The sequence below is a fragment of the Aptenodytes forsteri genome, unplaced genomic scaffold (genome assembly GCF_000699145.1).
Source record: "Aptenodytes forsteri isolate BGI_AS27 unplaced genomic scaffold, ASM69914v1 Scaffold259, whole genome shotgun sequence".
In the NCBI taxonomy this organism is placed as follows: domain Eukaryota; kingdom Metazoa; phylum Chordata; class Aves; order Sphenisciformes; family Spheniscidae; genus Aptenodytes; species Aptenodytes forsteri.
In genome coordinates this window covers 848,541-869,929 of record NW_008795251.1, presented here as the reverse complement: position 1 = coordinate 869,929, position 21,389 = coordinate 848,541, and the positions used below count along the sequence as shown (strand labels likewise).

Here is a 21,389-nt window from a genome sequence, read left to right as displayed (position 1 = left end):
GCAATCTTTTCCATTTTCTTGAAAAAAAAACTGATTGGCGATCTTAATCAGTGTTTTAGATTTGCTTTCATGCACATGGTATTTAACAATTATTTCTAGCTACAGAAACGAACAAACCAAAACCCACTTTTAGTGTTCTGTTCTGTGCATGCATGTACGCAGATAGGGGAGAATGAGAAGATAAAAGGACAAAAGTTTGCACACCATATTTACGATTTGTCAGGTTATTGGATTGGGTGCAGAACCATCCAAATACAGTGGATCGTTCTCGCCTCTTAGTGGGTATTAAATTGCTTTATATTGTAATAGCTGGTATGCTTTTAACTGATGTGATGGACTGGTATGTATACGTTGTTTGAAAATCCAATTTGCTTGCACTTCTTTTATGCTAAACAATTTGCAAATTCCTTTCAAGGGCTAGCTCATATAAAAAGTTATGTCTTCAAATCATTTGCAACAATGCTGTCTTTTCTTTAAGGTTTTGACAAAGGGAAGGATGATGTGTCACAAAGCAAAGAGGATACAGCACACTCTATGTCAAAAAGCAAGGTAAGGAAAGCGGCTTCCTAATCTGGCTTAAAACTGTCAGTGTGCAAAGGAGTTGAGTGCATTTTTAATTAAATGCAAATGTATTTAACTCTTGTTGTAGATAATCTTGAAGATTACTCTTCAGATTTAGCAATAGACAAAGATTAAAGGGAATTTCTTAATATAGTTCTCAAGATGACATCACATGGAAATCTACAGTTCAAATTAGTGAAAATGAAATGTGGAATCTTCTCATTGTCATTTTGGGGTGGGATGTTGCCTTGTCAAATGTAGATGCTGTTCACTGAGCTGTGGCAAATCTTCTTATAAGGATGTTAAGGAAACTGTAATTGGAAAGTTTTAGTGTAATGGCTTAAATTGCCAGAGTATAACATAGTTAAGTGTAATCTGTTGTCCTGTCTGTTGCAAAGGCTTCTGTACCTCAGAATTCAAGAATAAAGGCGCATTTCGTTGAGGCAATGAGAGTGCAAAGGAAAGCATGCTCAGTAGAATATTAAACTGGATATAATTGCTATGCATGTTTATGCTTTCTGGTAGTCTGGATAATAGAAATGGAAAAGGCGGGAGCCAGGCTAATTCGTTGTCATCATTGTGTAGTCCCAAGATGGAAAAGGCTCACTGAGATGCAGTGAAAACTGAGAATGTCCAAAGTGGAGTTGGGAGGTGGACACTGCAGTCACCAAAACCATAGCATCTTGGGGTGGCTAAACTTTAAAAAGGAAGAAAAATGAAACTAGTTCAAGAAAATGAACTACCCGAGCAACCAAAAAGACTCTTTTTATGTAGTGATCCTAGGTCTTTTCTCTCCAGAGCTGTGTTTTTTGTTCTGATTGCAATTATTTACATGAATAGTTTGCAATAACATTCTTATTCAGAATAAAATGTTCTTTTCTGATGGTATAGAAATAGCATGCACATGATGGGAGATTTGTGTAAAAAGTCATTGTAGTAGTGTAGAGAAAAATCTACCATAGCTATCTTTTTCTTTCCCAAACCCTTTTAAATTTGTAGGTTACAGCTACAGAAGCTGTCAGTGTTAGGACATCATATAGGTCGCTCTGATGATACCTTCTTTATTTGTTGGCCTATTGTAACCCTCAAAGTGCATGAACATTTTGGTCAGCAAAAGTGCCTGGCATATCAATGCACTAAATTTTTATCTAGGGATTTTTATGTATTAAGCATGTGGAATTCCAGAAAAAAACTTTGTCAGATGGGTGTCTCATAAAATAGGTGTTTCTTTCTCTTCAAGAAATTAAAGAGAAGAGGGAAAGACTGCATTTTGCGGAGGGGGAGGTTGTGTGTGGTTTGATCACTGAATGGAGTAGCGGAGTTCACTTGTTTTTCTTATTTAGGCATCACTACAGGATAGAGTTTAAAGGCTGTAAATTACCCAGCTGTGTAGTTTTCTGTTTTCTGCTAGGATGTCCACTGTTTTTTAAAGAGGCAAATGTGGTAACAGGCACTTAAACAGATTGTCAGGGCACAGCAGGCATGGGCTGCTCTGTAGGGGAAGGTGAGGAGCTGAGCTTGAACACAGCTAGCTCCCAAGGGACATGGGGGAGATGCTTCTCACCGCTTTCACGCATGGCTCTTTCCACAGGGGTCTGCTGCAAGGTTAGCACTGCAGTCTGTCAGAGCTGGCCCTGGGCACAGGCAGCCGCACCCCTAGGAGACGGAGGGATTACACTCGAGGTCTTGACACAAATTTTTCTGTGATATTTCATGTGTCAGAGCCTTAAAGAGAAACGTTAAAGAGAGATCAAAGGAAATCAAAGTGACTTAAAGATTATAGTAGCACTTCCCTGCTTAACTGGTGTCATCAGAATTGCGCTGGGGTGAGCAGGTTAGTTTCTGCAGCTGATGCTGCAGTTCTGTGGTGCGCAGCTAAGCATTTCAAGCTGTTGGCGTCTTACATCTGACTTGGAATCACAAAACTTTGCGTCTTCCAGCTTTACTGCATCCTAGAGCCTCACTTGGGGAGATCAAGGAAGCATACTTTACCATCCAGCTTGCTTCTGATCAAAATATTTGTTGGTCCAGAAACCTCTAAATCATTTTTTTTTTTTTACTTGGAAATCAAGTTAATACTGTCTCTTTTAACCTTGATTATTTCAGACTCTATTAATCATTTATCTTTGACTATCCAATTTGTTTTTTCTCTTCCTTATATTTATTTTTCTTGGTTCTTGTCTTTCTAGGATCTTAAGTCTTTGTGTGCTTTGCTGTTACTTTTGTTTGTGTCTTTCTGCTGTCAAAGATGAGACCAATAGTCCTACTCCTAATACGTATTTTTCTTCATCCATATATTTGCAATTACTGCATGTGGAGCTTGATAAGACTAGTGGTTCCTTTATAACCCACAAATAAACTTCAGGCTAACAGAAGATGGTAACGGTCTGCACAGCTGTGGAGGTGAAGTAGCAGTCCCTCTTTCTAAGTAAGGATGGAAAAGCAGTGGTGAGACTTGCCCAGAATCTGGTACTGAATGTAACTCACTGGGAGTTGCAGTAGGTTCTCTTAAAACGCTTTCGTCTTTTAAATTTTGACCCCATCCACTTTGTGTGGATGTAACACTGAGAAAGTTACTATCTTAAAAATACACGAATCACTGATCTGTCTTGTAATCCATTGGACAGGTAAATATGGACCTTCACTCAGTGTCGTATTAGTGAGCTTTAAAACTGAGATACTGAGAAAAAGAGTTTTTGTAACCTGTGATACTTACTGGTTTGGGGCTTTTATATGCATGACCTTTAGATTGCATTAGCTTTCTGTTAGTGAGCAACTAGAATATTTATGAATGGTTTACTTAAGATGCTCCATTATAGCTTGCATAACGAGTTCATTACCTCTTCTTATGTGACAGTGATAAGCATTTTCCCCTCTTCTGTTATTATATTTAAAGTACTGTATTTCCTTTAACTTCTAGACAGAGAAATTAAATTTCAAGTTGTATGCTTGTCTTAAAGCTAAATTTTGAGTGTTAAGAACATCTTTAATACAAAATGAAGAGGTTTCCTTCATTTTTCCAAGATGTATATGGAAGTTAGAGAACATTTACTTATCGTTGAAATGATTTTAAGATCAAATTACTTTTTGCCAGTTATTGCACGTATCTTTTTGATAGTAGCTGTCTAAGAAGACTCCTGTAAAGTCTTAGTTCTGAATTAAAGACATTGAAGTAGGATCAAAGTTAAATTGCTTTGTTCCACTTGTAAATCTTTAATTTTTACTTCTTTGGTTTGAGCAACTTTTGTTTTAAGAAAAAGAGTGCTCAAGTGCACTGTTTTTATTATTGCAGTAAGTTTTCTCAAGGCTTGCATATTATAGTATTCCAAAATAGAAATTTGGTGAATAGACTTTGCATTATAGTCTGAGATTTGAAATAACTAGTCAGAAATGTTGAACAGCTTGAGAGGCAGTTCTCATAAACTGTCCTTGAATTTACACAGCTTAGAAGGTTCCATTGATTTTTCTTTTTTCTTCTTCTTCCCTTTTTTTTTTGACTAGGCAGGAACTTTGGGTCCATCAGGCTTATATTTCAGTGCACAAAGAAATCCAACTCTTCGTAATTTATCTGAAGTTTATATATAGTGGATACCTACTCAGTGTTCTCTGAGTTGCAAGAGGAATGACATGATAAGTCTGTGATAGACTTTTTTTTTTTTTAAAGAGCTCTGTATCCCAGGATGACTCTTCGGTGGCTCTAGTTCCCTTTCAACTTGTAGGCAACAGATGCCAAGGAATTAAACTTTGAACCTTACAAGATGTGGGGAGAGGCGGGAGGGAGAAATCATGTGGTGCTGAGGCTGCATATTGTCCTGCCATGAGCAAGGACTTGGGTTTCACGAACAAACCTGAGTCTCATTCCCCTGCCTATCGCCACTGTGAGCTTCTTGAAGATGACTTGCAAAAAGTAATCAGAGCGTGGGATTAGGGAGGAAGGAGCAGAACGAGTGCTATTGGTGGTCAGTTGTACTCTGATAATTTATAGAGCACTGAATCCTAGATTGAAGAGGCTGTGTTTTCCTTCATGGGTCACGGGGTAAGTGCCTCTATAGCAATCCATTCGGAGGAGCTGTCAAGTTATGAATAAAGATGTCAGGATTTGTATGTCACAGGAACATGGGAATGACTCTTGTGTTTAAATGCTGGGATTCTCCTAAAACCTTCTCTCTCTGCTGAAATAATGCCTGACTAGTCAAGACTGCAACACATGATGTAACAGGCTACATGGGCTAAATATTTACTGTATATAGTTCAGCTTCTTCTGGAGGAATCTCAGACTTCTTTCCCATAAGACCCTTATGAAAAAAGACTCCATAAATAGGTGGTGAATAGCTCATGTTACAAGTTGTGATTTGTTTTTTTGTGAAGTGGGAGAAACAATAGAGAAATGAGTGGGGATGGGAACCCTACAAACATAACTGTGCGCTTCAAACACTTTCTAAAGTGCCTGCAACAGTAATATATCCTTGTATCTATCATTGTCACTATCTATCATTGCGTTTTGTGAATTTCAGTCTGAATCCAAGCTTTTCAATGGCTCTGAGAAGGATGTCTCTTTATCTTCAAGCAAGCTTACAAAAAAAGAATCTCTCAAGGTAAATTAATTTCCAAGTAACTCCTCATGGACTATAAATGCATTCACATAGTTTTACCGTATTCTCTAACAAGAAGACAAAAATGCCAAGTAGTGATGAGACCTCTATGAAATATTTAAGTATTGTGAGAAGTAGTGGTGTTGCTTCTCTTCAAATCTTATTGTACTGTTACTTGAGTATGGGCTTCTATAATGCAGTCTTTAAGATGGCACAAGATTATAGGATAACTCAGAGGATTATAGGATAATTCAGGTTGGCAGGGATCTCAGGACGTGTACATGCAATGAAATGATGAATTGAATTATCAAAGTTACAATTTACATGCAGTACCTGTGTTTTTTCTACTGCCTTCTTTCCCGTGTTGTAACAAGACCAAACTCCACTGTTTGGCAGATATCATGTCAGGAGAAACATAAAATTATTTGCCTCTAAAAGAGGGAGATATATTGCTGCAAATTTCTACTGGGGAGGGAAAGTAATTGGTGGGTAAAGACTACTGATCAGATAACGTACCTGTAAATCTGAATCTGGCCCAAATTTGGTTTTGTACTTTACACGAGGAAAGGAAGGGGGCAAAGGGGGTGGGTGGGTTGGTTGGTTGGTTTTCTCCCTATGATTCTAACAGGAGTTTCAAAGTCCTCAGTCTTAAAAGCAAATTGCAGAAGAATCTGAAATTGGTTACGTGGTAGCTGCTCTTGAAACAGCATGAAATAGTTGTTCACACCTTGAAGTCAAATACCATGTTTTAAAGCTACTTCTCTGTATCTGTATTGCAAATTGAGTTTAGCTGTTTTTTCCTCAGCTTGTATTGATAGATGTCTTTTTGTGCTCCAATTACTGGCTTATGGCTGTGGCATTGTAAATATTTTTATTATTATTTACAGGTTCAAAAGAAAAATTACAGAGAAGAAAAGAAGAGAGCTACAAAAGAATTACTTAGCACTATCACAGACCCATCGGTTATCGTTATGGCTGACTGGTTGAAGGTCAGAATCCAAGTGTGAAACCTGAGTTGAAGATGTAGCAGCTGCTTGCTGCTTTCTGACCAGAATAGAAAAGGCTCAATCTTTTACTTGCTGTTAATGTTTTTCTACAAGCACAGCAGCCACTAATTGCATCCCAGGGTCTCTGTGCTCAGTATCCTAGGGGAGTAATGGAGGAACCTAGCTCCCACTTACTGCAGTCACCATAGTCACATGCATCTTATGTGTATAGCCATTAACTTCGGATGAGCTGGCTTTACGATTCTTTTGTCCTTTTTATTTTACACTTTGAATTGAAGCTCCATTACATCCGTAACAATAGTGAAAGTGGTTCAGTCAGATATTTGAATACAGATTTCTTTGTGTATTTCTTTCTGGTAATTTTCCTTTCCTCTCTTGAGAACTAACCGTCTAATACTGGTACAAAAGGTGAAGAATTAATTTCTCAAAAATAGGAGTCAGTGTCATCAACAGTAGTGCAGTTTATATATTTGTATATAATTCCTTAAATTTGTAAATATCTTTCTTGGAAATTGTACAGGAAAAAAGATCTGTTACCCATTTCTATAATTAGCTCCAAACAATGTTTCTCCAGTTTTTGCAAAAATAATGTAAACAGACTAAAACATTGCTCAGAGGTCAAGTTGGCATTCAGTCCTACAGACACAGAAGTAATTAAAATCCAGAGTTGACAGAATTGATGCAAGCAGTCTAATCAGATGTGCAAATTCAGGGACTTGTAAGGATCTTATATTTCACATATGGGTTGATTAGCTCCAAACAATGTTTCTCCAGTTTTTGCAAAAATAATGTAAACAGACTAAAACATTGCTCAGAGGTCAAGTTGGCATTCAGTCCTACAGACACAGAAGTAATTAAAATCCAGAGTTGACAGAATTGATGCAAGCAGTCTAATCAGATGTGCAAATTCAGGGACTTGTAAGGATCTTATATTTCACATATGGGTTGAAGCTAACAGCTGGTATAAGGTTTTATCTAAGAAATTCAAATATATCTGAGTTACTTTGTGAATATCCTATTTTTCTTATCAGACGTCTGCCCTGTTTTCAGAGGAACTCTGTTTCCAAAAATTATCCTGTCTTCATGCTAGTGATAAAATATGTTCCAGATAGGAAAATTCATGAATGTTTCAGATGAATTGTCGTACTTCCCATATCTGGATGTGTGTATACCCATTGGTAGAATAAGTATTCATCAAGAAAGAATAGAAGAGTGAGCATTGAAATTGTACCTTTCTATTGTCTTCGATAAACCTGAATAAACTTTTGATAGACCTGATAATCTTTGCTTGAAATAAAAACTAATACATACATTCAATTTTAATTTTAATTTTGTTAAGGGGGACGGTTTTGGTGTTGGCTTCACTGAGAGATAACTGTAACTATTTATCTTCTAGATTCGTGGTACCTTGAAAAGCTGGACCAAACTGTGGTGTGTACTGAAACCAGGAGTGTTGCTTGTTTACAAAACCCCCAAAAATGGCCAGTGGGTAGGAACAGTGCTCCTGAACGCTTGTGAACTCATTGAGAGGCCTTCTAAAAAAGATGGCTTTTGTTTCAAACTTTTTCATCCTTTGGAGCAGTCCATATGGGCTATAAAGGTTAGTGGTAGCATATATGGTTCTTAATGGGTGTCTTGCATTAGCCAGCTGTGAGTAAAGACAACTTTAATGAAAAGCTGAACTGCATTTTCTGTAATAACTGTAATGGTTTGCTTATTCTGAATATAAGCCTTCAACATCTAGTCTTCTTCGTCACAAAAAGGATTTGATTTATGCTGCTCTGTACACTTAAATAGCTTCAGAAGTGTGGTGCGCAGAGGGATGCCATTGAAGAGGTTAATGCCATCACTGGCAATCATGTAAGCGGAAGGAATGAGTGTATAACATTGTATTTTACATCAATTGAATCCAAGAAATTAAGGAGGGAAGTGATTTGTCAAAATGAAAGTTGAAAGGTGTTATAAACATTTCTTGGCTTCTAACCCTATATTCATGTGATAAAATGTCAGCCTAGTTCAATTTGCTTGTAGGAGCAGAAATTCACATTACTTCCTTGTGCAATAATAGCTTATATTGCAACTTGTTAGACAATTGTGTTCCTTTTTGGCTACAATTTTAGGAAGATAAATGTTTTCCTTCAGTTCTGATGTCTGTCTGCTTTGTCATACATGGCATAATATTGTGAGCAGCTCTTATCTGTAAGTGTTGAAAAGCATAGTGTGTTCTGTACCACAAAGGTTTTTTTCAATTTCTGGTAAGAATCTTTAACGTTTGCTATTACTCGTTGTTTATACTCTGATAAACGAGCTATTGTAGTCCTTGTTTTGTGTTTGTATATGGAGAGGGGGTGCGGAAGCACAACACAAATGAACATATTTACCTCCTGAAACGACATCTTGCTTTAGATGAAATTACTGCACAATATTACGACCCTTGTCATAATAAATTAATTATGCCCTCTGCAACGTACATCTTAAGAGAGCTACTAATTGTCAGATTGTGTCTTCTGAATCTTAAATTGATATAGATGTACTGTCAAATCTGTAGAATATGTTGCATTGATTTCATCTTCCTTATCTCAGACTGGGAAGTCAGTCAGCTAGTGTAACTCCTGATGTTTGTTAGTGGTCTTTCTGAATTGTTGTCATTATCAATGTTATCTAAATTTACCAAACTTAGATCAGATCTTTTGTAGTTGCTTTTGAATGATTTTATTTTAATACTGCTTAGGAGGACTGTTCACTAATTAGTGGTGATCTCGCATTTGCAGAACACAAACTTCATATCCTTTTTCAAAGCTATAGGGTTTGATGCTAATGTGTTTTAGTTACTTATGATCATGTATTCATACCTTGCAAAGTGGTGGCCTGTCTGCAGAAGATCACAAATCAGTCTTATATTTCTTTATTGCTTGGCAATGAGAAATGGATTTGTTTGTTTTTTTAACTAGATATTTAGAATTTAGAGGACATGCCCCACCAGATTTTTACTTTTTTAAGGTAGGTCAAATTTTGAACGTGAACAAGTTGATATTGTCCATTCTAAATGTGCTGAGAGCTGGAGTGGCTTTTGTCCATTTTGGTATGGCTATTTGCAGTTGAGAATTACTGGATTTAATTAGATGAAAGGCCTTTAGAAGTTGGAAAACTTTTTCTGCCTTGTTTACCTAGTCAATTGTAATGTCCTAGTTACAGATTTATTATCACGAGGCAAACTTTCATAAGTGTAATAGCAATTGACTGATTTACAGAGTAGATTTACCAGAACGAGCCTGAAGTCTAAGGCAAGATGAGCCTTGTTTGCAGTCAGTGCAGGAAGATGACACTGCAAGAAACTTTTACACAGGTATAAGTACTGCAGGAGATTTTCTCACCTGAACACATGTCCCGTAGTGTGTCCTTCTGGCAGACTGCAAATTCTCTTCTTGCAGTAGTTTGTGGCCAGTCACTTCACACACTCCCTTAAGCCTGTTGCTGTGGTCTTTGATGTTCCTCCTGCACTCTGAGGTAGCTGATGCACTGTACCTTGTTTTGTCTTCCTCATGTGCTCAGTCCTGATGCCATTTCAGTTTTCTAAAACTAATAATTAGAAAAGTTACTGGAAATAGTTTTTCACGAGTAAATTTAGTCAAGTGTGACAGCTTATCAGTTTTTATTGCTTTCTCTGAATGTTCATGGCATTTGAGTTTTATTGGCATGAATATTCTGTAGGAAGTAAACTTCAAAGTTTTTTTAATCTAGTGGAATTTTTAACTTGCCCATTACCTTGTATTGGAGTAGTTGTACCATCATTCTGTCAGGAACAGAGACAGTTCAAATAAAGTCACCTAACAAATGGAAACTAATGTCTCTCTTGTACAGAACACTAACATACTGAAAATTGATTTTGAAACCATAATGGGTGATACAAAAGAAAAACGTCCAGTGCTTTTGGAACAGTAATCAATTAGAGGAAATCAAGATCCATGAGCAGTTATTCCAAAATGAGTCAACCTACTGAAATGTTTGCTGCAAATTATTCATTTGGTTTTAATCAATGTATTGTCAAAGCACCTAGGGGAGTATAACTTTCTTGCATTAAAAGAAAAAAACCCAAACACCAAAACCACACTTCATCTCTAAATTACAGTTGTTCGGTACAGAGTAAGTAGTGTACCCTGCATGCCCACGTGCCTGTATAACCCTACAGGGGAGATCTCACGGGCAGAGGTCTGCCCTTAGTCTGTGTCCTGTCCCCTGAGAGTTTCGAGGACTTGTTATGGCTGAGGTCTTTGCACGGCGCTGGTGCACCCACGGTGCCATGGTCCCCTCTGTGCAGCGCCCCAGCATCTCTCCCACCCCTGGCGCGCTGCACTGCGCCGCGGTGCTCTCCCCTCCCCAGGGGCCCGGTGAGAGTGAGATCTCTTCCCTGCATGCCCACCCTCAGGGCGAGGGTTGCTCATGCATGGGGTTGTCCCTCCTGGTTCTCATAACTTGCTAACTGCTGATCCCCGTGTTGCCGCTTCACCAAAGACTTTTCGTAGGCGCACCTTTCTGCTCACTTGGAGGGGGACTGAGGTTTGGAATTTGTTTCTAACACCCAAGTTGCTGTTACTCCGTACTGACTATTTAGGAGTTTCTGAACATAATTTACACCAGCACTAGCTTGCCTGTATCGGTATTTAAGTGCCACTAAGACTCCTCGTTACTCACCTCTCAATCTCAGAAACGTTCTGGCTGTTTCATTTGCTTGCTTCTAAAATATCTGCCTTTATCTGCTTTTGCTCAAAACTACTGCTGGCTTTCCAGTTCCCTCTTCTAAGCCTTGTACTGGCTCTTCCTTAGGTTTCTATCTGGGGGAAATCAATCCAGACCAAAATGTGTTAACTCATCAGTTAGGCAGGCTTAACCCAGCTTTCAGTGATAGCATTCAAGTATGTTTAATACAGCCCTCTTTGCCTATCAGTTTTCTTAAAGTTACCATAGGTAAACATTTGTTGAAGGGGCTTTAAAATGGTTGTTTAGCATTTTATTCCAAAATGAAGCTCAACAGAAATGGAAAGGTCTTTCGGATTATTTTTTTTCTTTTAATTTGGAATGTGAAGAACTTCATAGTGAAAATTAAACTTTGGCACTTGACATCCTGTGTGTGTCTTTTAGTTGAACATAATGTCATGGTGTCCTGCTGATACCTTTTATAGAGACACTTAAGCATCTACATGTCTTTTATGGACCTGGGCATCACTTTTTTTTTTCCCCCTTATTTAAATGCCAAGCCTACAGTTAGGCACATAAATATTGTGTGGAATGGACTACTGGATAGGTAGAGAGGCTGAAGGGGAAGGAGGCGGGGAGAAAGGATGAGTGGGTTCCTATAGCAATACGTAGTGTTTGGTGGGAGGAGTTATTTCCATTTTATTTAAATAGCAATTGACTCATCTGTCTTCTGAAGGCAGGCAAAAATCATGCAGTTCCGGAGCATAGGATGTGGCTGAGACACCAAACACACTGTCATGTAAAATAAGCATGAAGTGGATCACTGAAGAGGGCCTCCCGTTCTCTGTAGGGGTTTGGCTTGCCCTCGTGTCTCTGTGCTATGAACCGTAGCATCCTCGTAGGAATTGAGAGGAACCTTTGCTCTCATCAAGAATGAATGGGACTGGAGGGGGAAGAGCCAGTTGCTGTACAAATGTGGGGTCTTCTACTAGGCAGCATTTGTTGTAAATCAACTCTCTTAAACCACCCCACAGACACGTCTTTTGTTTCGCTTGCTTTCAATCTTACCTCTTCAGCTGAAATATTGAGCTGTAGAGGAATGGCTTGTCCCTTGTGATCTCTCTACACCCATCTGCAGGAATCCCCGGACAGTGAGGATGACTCCCCCGTGGCATTCCTTTTGATGCTTTTGTCATTTTGCTATAAGTAGCATCAGCAGAGCATTTCCAAGTTACTATGCCAAGTCTGATTTACAAAAAAAAAAAAAAAAAAAACCACACCAAAAATTATTTGAATCCCAAAGACCGTTCTTTTTAAAGTGGGGTTGAATTGGGAGTAATACTTACAATGAAGTCTTTGAAGAAGAAATCCAGTAAAAGAGGGCTGTCCATCTTTCCATTCATGTCTTCATTAGATGTTGCTGAGTGACAGTAAATAGCCCTGCAGTGTGTCAGCTTGTTATTACATTGAATGATAAATTGTAAAACTGAATTAAGATATCTGATGCTGTTGCTTGTTTTGTGTATTTCAAGGGTCCCAAAGGCGAAGCAGTTGGTTCTATAACTCAGCCATTGCCCAGCAGTTATTTGATCATCCGAGCCGCTTCAGAATCAGATGGTAAATAGATATTTCGGTGTTTTTCCCAGTGACAGCAGTTAGTTATTAGAAAGAGATGGCTTCAGTTGTCTTACCATGTCTATTACAGCACTGTGGTTGCAGTTTAATTGTTGTTTAATCATTGTGCATTTAGTTGTGGTGTTACTAACAGTTTTTCATGGTTATTAAAGGAAAATAACCTGAAGAAACTGTCACTGAACTCCTTGCAGTTGCCTTGTGTTGGCTGGGTAGAGGAGGGGGAAAGGTTTATTTCAGATTTAATTATATTAATGTATGTCTAAATACTGAAGCTAGTGCCTTTCTAAAGTGTTAATGTGGACATACTTTCTTTCTAATGAAAGCATTTGTGTGTTAAAAAGTGCAGCAGTTGCACAGAGTTCTAGTAGTAAAAATTCCCTCAAAATATGGTTTTGCAACACCTTTCATCACTGGGAAGGTGGTGGTCAATATCAGTGCAACTATCTTCAAAGGTTACAGTGTGGAAACAAAATTTAAGACTGTTGTGTAACCTTTCTAGCAGCTGCTTTCCTTCTACTGGTTAATTAAGCATACCCCTGCAGACTTTAAAAATAGGACTCTATTTGCCTTCTGTATTGAAAAATGGATTAGATACCTGGAAATGAAGAAATAAGGAGCGGCAAGAACACACAAATTTGTTTAGTTAGTTTTTTGTCAAAAAACCCTAGAATGTCTGCTATTTTATATTGAAATGGCATTTATACACTACCGTTATAGCTCCTTTTCCACATTGTTATTGTGTTACATGAGCAAATTTTGCCAACTGATGCAGTCCATTAGTCTTCAAAACTGGAGCAGGGCTGCAGGCAACTTTGGAGGAATCCAGCAGTCAGGGCCTGGATGGAACGATACTTGCATTATGGAAGAAATGCTGGAATATGCTGATTTACCTTGCTTGTCCTACTCTGAAGCATCCCTTGTACAAGAGCTGGGTAGTTGTGAGTTGTTTTTATGTCCCCACCAAATTATAAAATCCAATGCATGTAACATGGAAGAACTCTGAAGTATGTCTTCAAAGGCAATGTAAGCAGACCCAAAAGGATTGTGAAATTAGGAAATGGAAGTTGTATAGTTCAGTTAAATCCTTGATTTTTAGTCTAATAATAAATTTGTCTTTAGGCAGGTGTTGGATGGATGCTTTGGAGCTGGCACTGAAATGTTCAAGTCTGCTTAAACGTACGATGGTTAGAGAAGGTAAAGAACATGATTTGAACTCTTCAGCAGACAGTACTCACGTCTCTCTCTATGGTCTGCTTCGTGCTAACAACTTGCACAGTGGAGAAAACTTACCGTAAGTGAATTAATTACTAAACCCGATTGTCCTTTTGGCAGAACCGTGTAGCGATAACTTCTCCACAGGGAGAATCTGTATCTAAGGTTGCAGTTCTTTGTGCTCCTGAATTCTCTCTATATGCCTTATTTGCACTGTGTTTTATATTGTATGTGGATAAAACAAAAAAATCTTTTTTCAAGCGAAGTGGAAACAGAGGAAAGTTTGGCCCAAGGAACTCAAAGTTGAGTATCACATCAGTAAGTCTAAGTACTCAGTTAAACTGTTAAAGTTTTAATTTTTTGCACCTCTTGGTCTCTCTTGTTAGCTTTACCTGAAAATAAGAAGTTTAGTACATGTGACAAAAGTTGGTAGATGTGAATATAAGATGCTCTTCTTTGGTTAAAGAAATTAATAATCCTATCATTATTTAAATGGTTTCAGCCCGTCTCAGCTTTGAATCATCAGATGGATGAATAATGATTCAATCACCCTATTATTATATTAAATTAAATGCACAAAACTTGAAATTATCTGATATCACCTGGTATCTAATGTCTGAGTGCCCTTGAGTAACCCCCTGTTTATTTAAATAAATACTTTCAGCCAGATTTTTGGGAGCATAAGCTTTTGTGGAAATATATTATTAAACAAGCATGGCGAATGAGTGGTGTTTTCAAACACTTCAATTGTGGTACCAAAGTACATTAGAAGATATAAAAGACTTAGTCCTTTATTTGAAATAATTGGGTCTGAAGCTTGCGCTATGCACAGTTTCTCTCAGTAATCTTCCACCAATTTGATGTACTTTCAGGTGGATGTAAACTTACTTCAAATAATCCCTTCCACCCATGAAGATTTAGCTGCCCATCTGTCTTTTCTGAGTGGGCAGGGATTTTGTACGGCTGTTAAGAGTATGCTCCTGTATTTGAGACAAGATCTGGACTGGGAGAAATGCAATTCTTTCTGGCATAGATAGTCTGAGAAAAGTACAGAATAGGCAAATTATTGCCCCCAGCCCAGATTCAAGGCCCTATCCAGATGACCAAGCAGGCTCAGCTACAGTTTTGCTCCTTCCATTATCTCATGGAAACAATAAAACTTCTGTGTACAATTCAGCTGGAGATCTGTACTCATGAATAGTAGTTTAATATCAGCAGCTGGCCTAGATTACAATCACAGCAATTAGCTACAACTGTTAAGTCTAATTAAGACTAATGGTTTAATTAAGTAGATATTTGGATATAGCATATTCTAAGAGTGTTCAGTGTGCTTAACTATCTAAGCAACAAAACCTGCAGGCCTAGTTTCAATGGGGTTGGCAGGAGACAGAGAAGAAAGGTGAAAGCAATTTTAGCTTCAACTGAGAGCTAGCTTTTTTAAGTACGTTAATAGCAAGCAGAGGTCCGAGGAAAACATTGGATTGATACTTGTTGAAGGTGGTCACCTGAAAAACAGGGATGAAGAAAAAGCAGAAACATTCAATGCTTTTTTTGCCTTAGTCTTTAATAATACTGGTAGACCTTGGGCTGTCCGGTCCTCTGAGTTGGAGGGCCATGAGTGTGGGAACAGTGACTTTCTATTTCTGGACACTGAAATTGTAAGAGACCAATTGTATCAGCTGGATGTTCATAAGTCCATGGGGCCTGATGGGATTCATCCCAGATTACTGAAGGAGCTAGTGGATGTTATGGCAGGACCCCTCTCGATCATCTACCAAAGGTCTTGGGAGTCTGGGGAGGTCCCTGCTGATTGGAAGCTAGCCAATGTTATTTCAATTTACAAGAAGGGCATGAGGGAAGACCCAGAGAACTACAGACCTGTTAGTCTAACCTTAGTACCTGGAAAAATTATGGAGAAGATCATACTAGGTGCTATTGAAAGGCATTTAAAGAACAATGCAATCATCGGGCACAGTCAACACGGGTTCACAAAGGGAGAGTCCTGTTTAACTAATTTGATATCCTTCTATGATAAGGTCACCTGCCTAGTGAATGAAGGGAAGGCGGTGGATGTAGTTTTTCTGGATTTTAGTAAGGCTTTTGATACTGTCCCTCACAGCATCCTTCTGGACAAGTTGTCCAGCTGTGAGATGAGCTGGTTCACAATGTACTGGGTGAAGAACTGGCTGAACGACAGGGCTCAAAGGGATGTAGTGAATGGGGCTACATCTGGATGGTGACCAGTCACCAGTGGTGTTCCTCGGGGCTCAATCCTAGGGCCTGTTCTGCTCAGTATTTTTATCAATGACCTGGATGCAGGAGTTGAATGCACCATTAGCAAGTTTGCTGACAATACCAGACTGGGAGGTGCTGTTGACTCTCTCGAGGGACAGGAGGCCTTGCAGAGGGATCTAGATAGATTGAAGCATTGGGCAATCATCAGTGGCATGAAATTTAACAAGAATAAATGCTGTATTCTGCACCTGAGACAGAGTAACACTGGACACAAGTATAAATTGGGAGAGGAGTGGTTGGAGAGCAGCCCTGCAGAAAGGGGTCTGGGGGTGCTGGTTGACAGTAGGCACGATATGTGGTGTGCCCTGGCAGCCAAGAGGGCAAACTGCATCCTGGGGTGCATCAAACACAGTATAACCAGCCGGTCAAAAGAGGTGATTATCTTGCTGTATTTAGCATTAGTGTGGCCTCACCTTGAGTACTATATGCAGTTCTGGGCCCCACAATTTGGGGGATTGGGATTTGGGATTGTCTAGCTTGGAGAAAAGGAGGCTGAGGGGCGACCTCATTGCTCTCTACAGCTTCCTAAGGAGGGGAAGCAGAGAGGGAGGTGCTGATCTCTTGTCCCTGGTATCCAGTGATAGGACATATGGGAATGGTTCAAAGCTGTGCCAGGGGAGGTTTAGACTGGACATTAGGAAGCATTTCTTTACCGAGAGGGTGGTCAAACACTGGAACAGGCTTCCTAGAGAGGTGGTCGATGCCCCAAGCCTGTCAGCGTTTAAGAGGCATTTGGACAACACCCTTAATAACATGCTTTAACTGTTGGTCAACCCTGAAGTGGTCAGGCAGTTGGACTAGAAGACCGTTGTAGGTCCCTTCCAATGGAACTATTCTAAACTTGGTGCATTTGACAGTTCAGTGAGAAGAGTACATCTTATATGTTTCCAGCGAAGCTAGTTTGACATTGCTGCCAAATCAGGCTTGATATTGGCAATTTTAGTATGTATTTTATTAAGATCTTGGTTTGGAAACATGAAATTATTGTGTGAAGTTGAATTTAGCCTTTATTTTTTGTAGGTTAAATGACAGTGAAATTGAAAGGCACCACTTTAAAGATCAAGATATGTACTCTGACAAATCTGATAAGGAAAATGACCATGACCACGAGGAATCTGATAATGATGGATTGGGGAAAAGCGAAGAAAGTGATAGCGACACATCGGAGCGACAGGATGATTCTTACATCGATCCAGAACCAATTGATATCAAGGAAACGACTTATTTAGAACAGAGTCATGAAGAACTTGGGGAGGTAAAAGTGCTGTTGATATAGTGAGCAAGCAGCTTCTCCAAATATTTTAGGGGTCGGACTAACGCTTGAAAGCTGATTTATGGGATTGGCTTTCATACTTTCAGCAATAATGGGGGGAAAAAGTTCTGTTCACCCATGTTCTGCTCTGCTTTGCCACTCTTGTGCTTGTGTCTGAGATTTTGACAGAAATAATGAGATTATCAGGAATATTGCTCAGACAGAAGGTGCTCAGTTTGAAAGGGCCACCTGCAGCAGAAGTTGACCATGTCTACCCGTCCTTTTGTTGTTATTGCTGTTTGCTTTTTATTAACTTACTCCTGTTTTTTTTCTTCAAGTAAAAATCTTCAAGTTGAAGATTTTAATGCAAGCTGACACCTCTGTTTTTCTACTGCAAGAGAGGAGTTAAGCAGCCGTGGGGTCTGCAGAATTCGGTGGAAGGCTTGCTGTGTTTCTGATGTCACCTTGCATTCTAATATGGTGCTCCAGAGCTGCCATTCCACTTCTGCAGGTTGTCTTGCATATCTAGACAGGCAAATATGACAGGGATTTGTATGTTTTACTTGCTATAAAGATACCAAAAAACTTAGTAACAGAAATTGAGATAAGCTTTTTCACAGATCTCCCCTTTCCTCTCAAGTGCTAACTATGAGGTGTTTTTTTCGTACCTATGGGACATAAATACTTTGTGCTTTATTGCTTTCTAGTATTCTAGAAGAAGCAGTAGTTTAGGAAAAGTTGAGTTTAAGTTGACAATAAATTCTTGAGTATGTGTTTTAGAACTGTTCTGGAAAGAGGGATGCTTTTCTTATAACCTTTGATTTTGATTTCAGAAACTGTAAGGAAGAATATCTCCCCTCTTCTTGGACAGAAAGGAGCATATTGGGGTGTGGCTGCTGGTTTTCCTCACTTACACCTAAGTAGTGGTTTTCTTTAAGGAAAATCACTGATACTGTTGACTGGTCAAGGCAGTGAAAAGCATAAATGTGGGGAAAAGTTGGTAGAATGAAGAGCCCTTTGCTATATAAGTCCTGCACGTGAGAACACAGGGTAATGTACTTGATGCCTAGGAAAGGACTAAGGGAAGACTTCTGAACACGATTCTACCTAAAATTTTTCTGTATTAGGGCTGATGAAAACAAATGCAGTTTTTAATGCTGAATAGTATATCTGTCATACTTCATTAAAGATGTATCATAAGTGTATTTAGAGAAACTTGATTTTTCTCCCGTGGTTGCTTCAGCTTCTCCAAGTCATTCGTTTTAAGTATCCATTTTCCATTCTCATTGCATCCTTAGAATGTGTTGACCTGTCTTCTGGAGAATTATTTTCTTTCTCCTTTCTGTAAGCGGTTTTTTGTTCATCCTAGGCAGGGGAGGCTGCTCAGACAGAAGTAGTGTCAGAAGAAAACAAAAGTCTGATCTGGACACTGCTGAAGCAAGTCCGGCCAGGAATGGACTTGTCCAAGGTTGTACTGCCTACGTTTATCTTGGAACCTCGTTCTTTTCTGGACAAGCTGTCTGATTACTACTACCATGCAGACTTTCTGTCTGAGTGAGTCAATCCTATCTCTGGTTTTTGTTCTTTTCATTTTTTAAAATAAAATGGAGTAACAGTGTATACTGAAACGTTTGATCCGGTCTACTTAAACAACATCATAGACTGCTTAGAGTTTGAACGTTTGTCTGACAGTGTTATCAGTCATCAGAGATCCTTGTTTTCTGAAAGCTAGCTGCCTGAGAGCTCATATGATACATCTTGAAGTCTGGCCCCTCTTAGTAACAGCAGTTGTGTTGCAGACATTTCTGGTTTAGCTTTTGGAGACTGATTAGAAGACTTCTTGAAATTAGTTTAATTTTTTTTCTCTAGGAGGCATATTTAAAATGGTAAAAGAGTACCAGTTAACCTTTTAAATAGTGTTAAGTTCCATTCAGATTTATAGTTGCCTGCTCAAATGTAGCTAATAAATTAAAGACTGTAAATTGAAATATTATTCAACAATAAGTTCTGTATGTGAGTAGGCTGGTTCTCTAAGGTAGTACCTTGTTTAGAAATGGAGGAACTTCATTGGGGGTGGAATAGGGTTTAATATTACAAAGAACAGACTTAGTTATGGAAATACCATTTCTGATTTTTGTGTTTGATTTCCATTTTCAGACAATTATTTGAAAACTTCGATGCAATCAGGCTGAAAGTTTTACAGTACTGCAAATCACAAAACGTTTGTTTTAGTCAACTCCTAGATACAAGATATATCACAACAATTGATGGCATGTTATAACTGAAACAACACTGATATTTGATCTGTGTGTTCCGTTTGTTCCATAGAGCTGCTCTTGAAGAGAATGCTTACAACCGCATGAAAAAAGTAGTGAAGTGGTATTTGTCGGGATTCTACAAAAAGCCAAAGGTTTCCTCTCACATATTATTTTGTCTTTACTTTAGTCATTGTGTCTAGTTCGAGGGTTTAGGGATATGCTGGAGTAAGTTTTTGTTTTTAAATTATTTTGTTGTGCATTTTTTAAAAGCAAGGTTAAGTATTCATTATTTACGCAAATACATTGTGGACCTTTTTGGACCCTAGCCATGCTTAAAAGAGACTTCCCCCCCACACACACCTTGGAGTAGAAGTTGAACTAAGTGTTTTGTGATAAAGTTGAGCCAGTTCTATGTTTACCATTCTTCAGTGATAACATGCTGCAGTTGGAGGAGTAATATTTCCACTACTTGATTTAGCTTTACACTAAATATTCTTTATAGTCATGTTGGTGGGAAACAGTATTGAAAGAAGAAAGTACTTACTGCCTAACTTCAGACAAAAGGTCTGTAATAATTCTCCTACAAAAATTGCTATATTCTGTTTGTCCTTATGTGTAGCCTGGAATAGTTTAGCAGATACACTAAATCTATGCCAATTTCCTTAGAATGAAGAGCAGAGTAACTGAGCATAATATTCAAATGATGAAATCAAGTAGAATGTGCTTCAGCATATATATTATGATTTTTTGTGTGTGTGTCTTACTTCATCAGTCTGTCACTGAAGATATTTTGTAAGTTCTGTACTTGCATTGTACGGTTATTCTCTGTTCTGTTTCCGTTTAGGGACTAAAAAAGCCATACAATCCTATACTTGGTGAGACTTTCCGCTGCATGTGGATTCATCCAAGGACGAATAGCAAGACTTTTTACATTGCAGAACAGGTAGCTGCAATAACCAGCACAAATATTTTAAAGAAAAATAAATAAACTACATTTTTGTGCTAGATAAACAATATGGCAGTTTCAGAAAACGCGTACGAATAATATCCTAAAAGCTTTCCATGGGTTCTTTTATGGATGACCCTTTCAGTGTGTCTTCCTAGAGAGGCAGGTGTTTCCAGCATTTCTGGTTCCTCTTCCTCCAGTAAAAGTCAGGTGCTAGTTTTCTTAACTCTTGAAATTCAGTAAGAATGTTTGCTTGATCTTTATCTTTGAAGATTATAGTTACATTTTACATATATTAACTGTATTCTATTATGTGCAGCTTGAATTTTGCATTCTGTCATTATTAGCTCAAGGTTTATACTACGTTGCATGTTCCTTTTTTTTAAGTATGTGGTTTTTTTTCAACAGGTATCCCATCATCCTCCAATATCTGCCTTCTATGTTAGCAACCGCAAGGATGGTTTTTGCCTTAGTGGTAGCATTCTGGCCAAATCCAAATTCTATGGTAAGTAATGGGTGTTTTTCGGTTGTACCTTTATTGAGGAGTATAAAATTGGTGCAAATGAGCCGTGTTTTGTGGATGCAAGAAGGCTGTTAGAAGAATCAGGGGTTTGATCATTGTATTATACTTTCCTTACAAATTTTTGAGGTATTTTAGTTTTTAATTGGGGATGTTGTATATTACAGGGGCTTCACTAGACAGGATAGATTGCAATGCTAAATATACTGATGTTCTTAATTTTATTGCTCAGTTATTAGGAAATGTTGATTGTTGTCTTGCAGGGTGAGAAATGTGATTTTTTTTGTCTTTGAATTTCAGGGAATTCATTATCTGCCATACTAGATGGAGAAGGGCGGCTAACATTCCTAAATAGGGGAGAAGATTATGTAATGACAATGCCATATGCTCATTGTAAAGGTAGTGGTTTTTTTCAT

The 21,389-nt window shown here is 38.5% G+C and overlaps 1 protein-coding gene across 6 annotated transcripts in view; it reads left to right on the top strand.

The window, feature by feature from the left end:
- Positions 1 to 21,389, top strand: part of OSBPL8 (oxysterol binding protein like 8) — a 76,356-nt gene that overhangs the window by 42,898 nt on the left and 12,069 nt on the right. For all 6 annotated transcript variants that reach the window (XM_019471975.1, XM_009278925.2, XM_009278928.1 and 3 more), the window contains 12 exons: positions 479 to 549; positions 5,076 to 5,156; positions 6,041 to 6,142; positions 7,557 to 7,760; positions 12,388 to 12,472; positions 13,610 to 13,781; positions 17,018 to 17,252; positions 18,619 to 18,803; positions 19,578 to 19,659; positions 20,352 to 20,450; positions 20,862 to 20,958; positions 21,274 to 21,372. In XM_019471975.1, the coding sequence (XP_019327520.1) occupies positions 479 to 549; positions 5,076 to 5,156; positions 6,041 to 6,142; positions 7,557 to 7,760; positions 12,388 to 12,472; positions 13,610 to 13,781; positions 17,018 to 17,252; positions 18,619 to 18,803; positions 19,578 to 19,659; positions 20,352 to 20,450; positions 20,862 to 20,958; positions 21,274 to 21,372 (1,512 nt within the window). The remainder of the gene's footprint in view (positions 1 to 478; positions 550 to 5,075; positions 5,157 to 6,040; positions 6,143 to 7,556; positions 7,761 to 12,387; positions 12,473 to 13,609; positions 13,782 to 17,017; positions 17,253 to 18,618; positions 18,804 to 19,577; positions 19,660 to 20,351; positions 20,451 to 20,861; positions 20,959 to 21,273; positions 21,373 to 21,389) is intronic.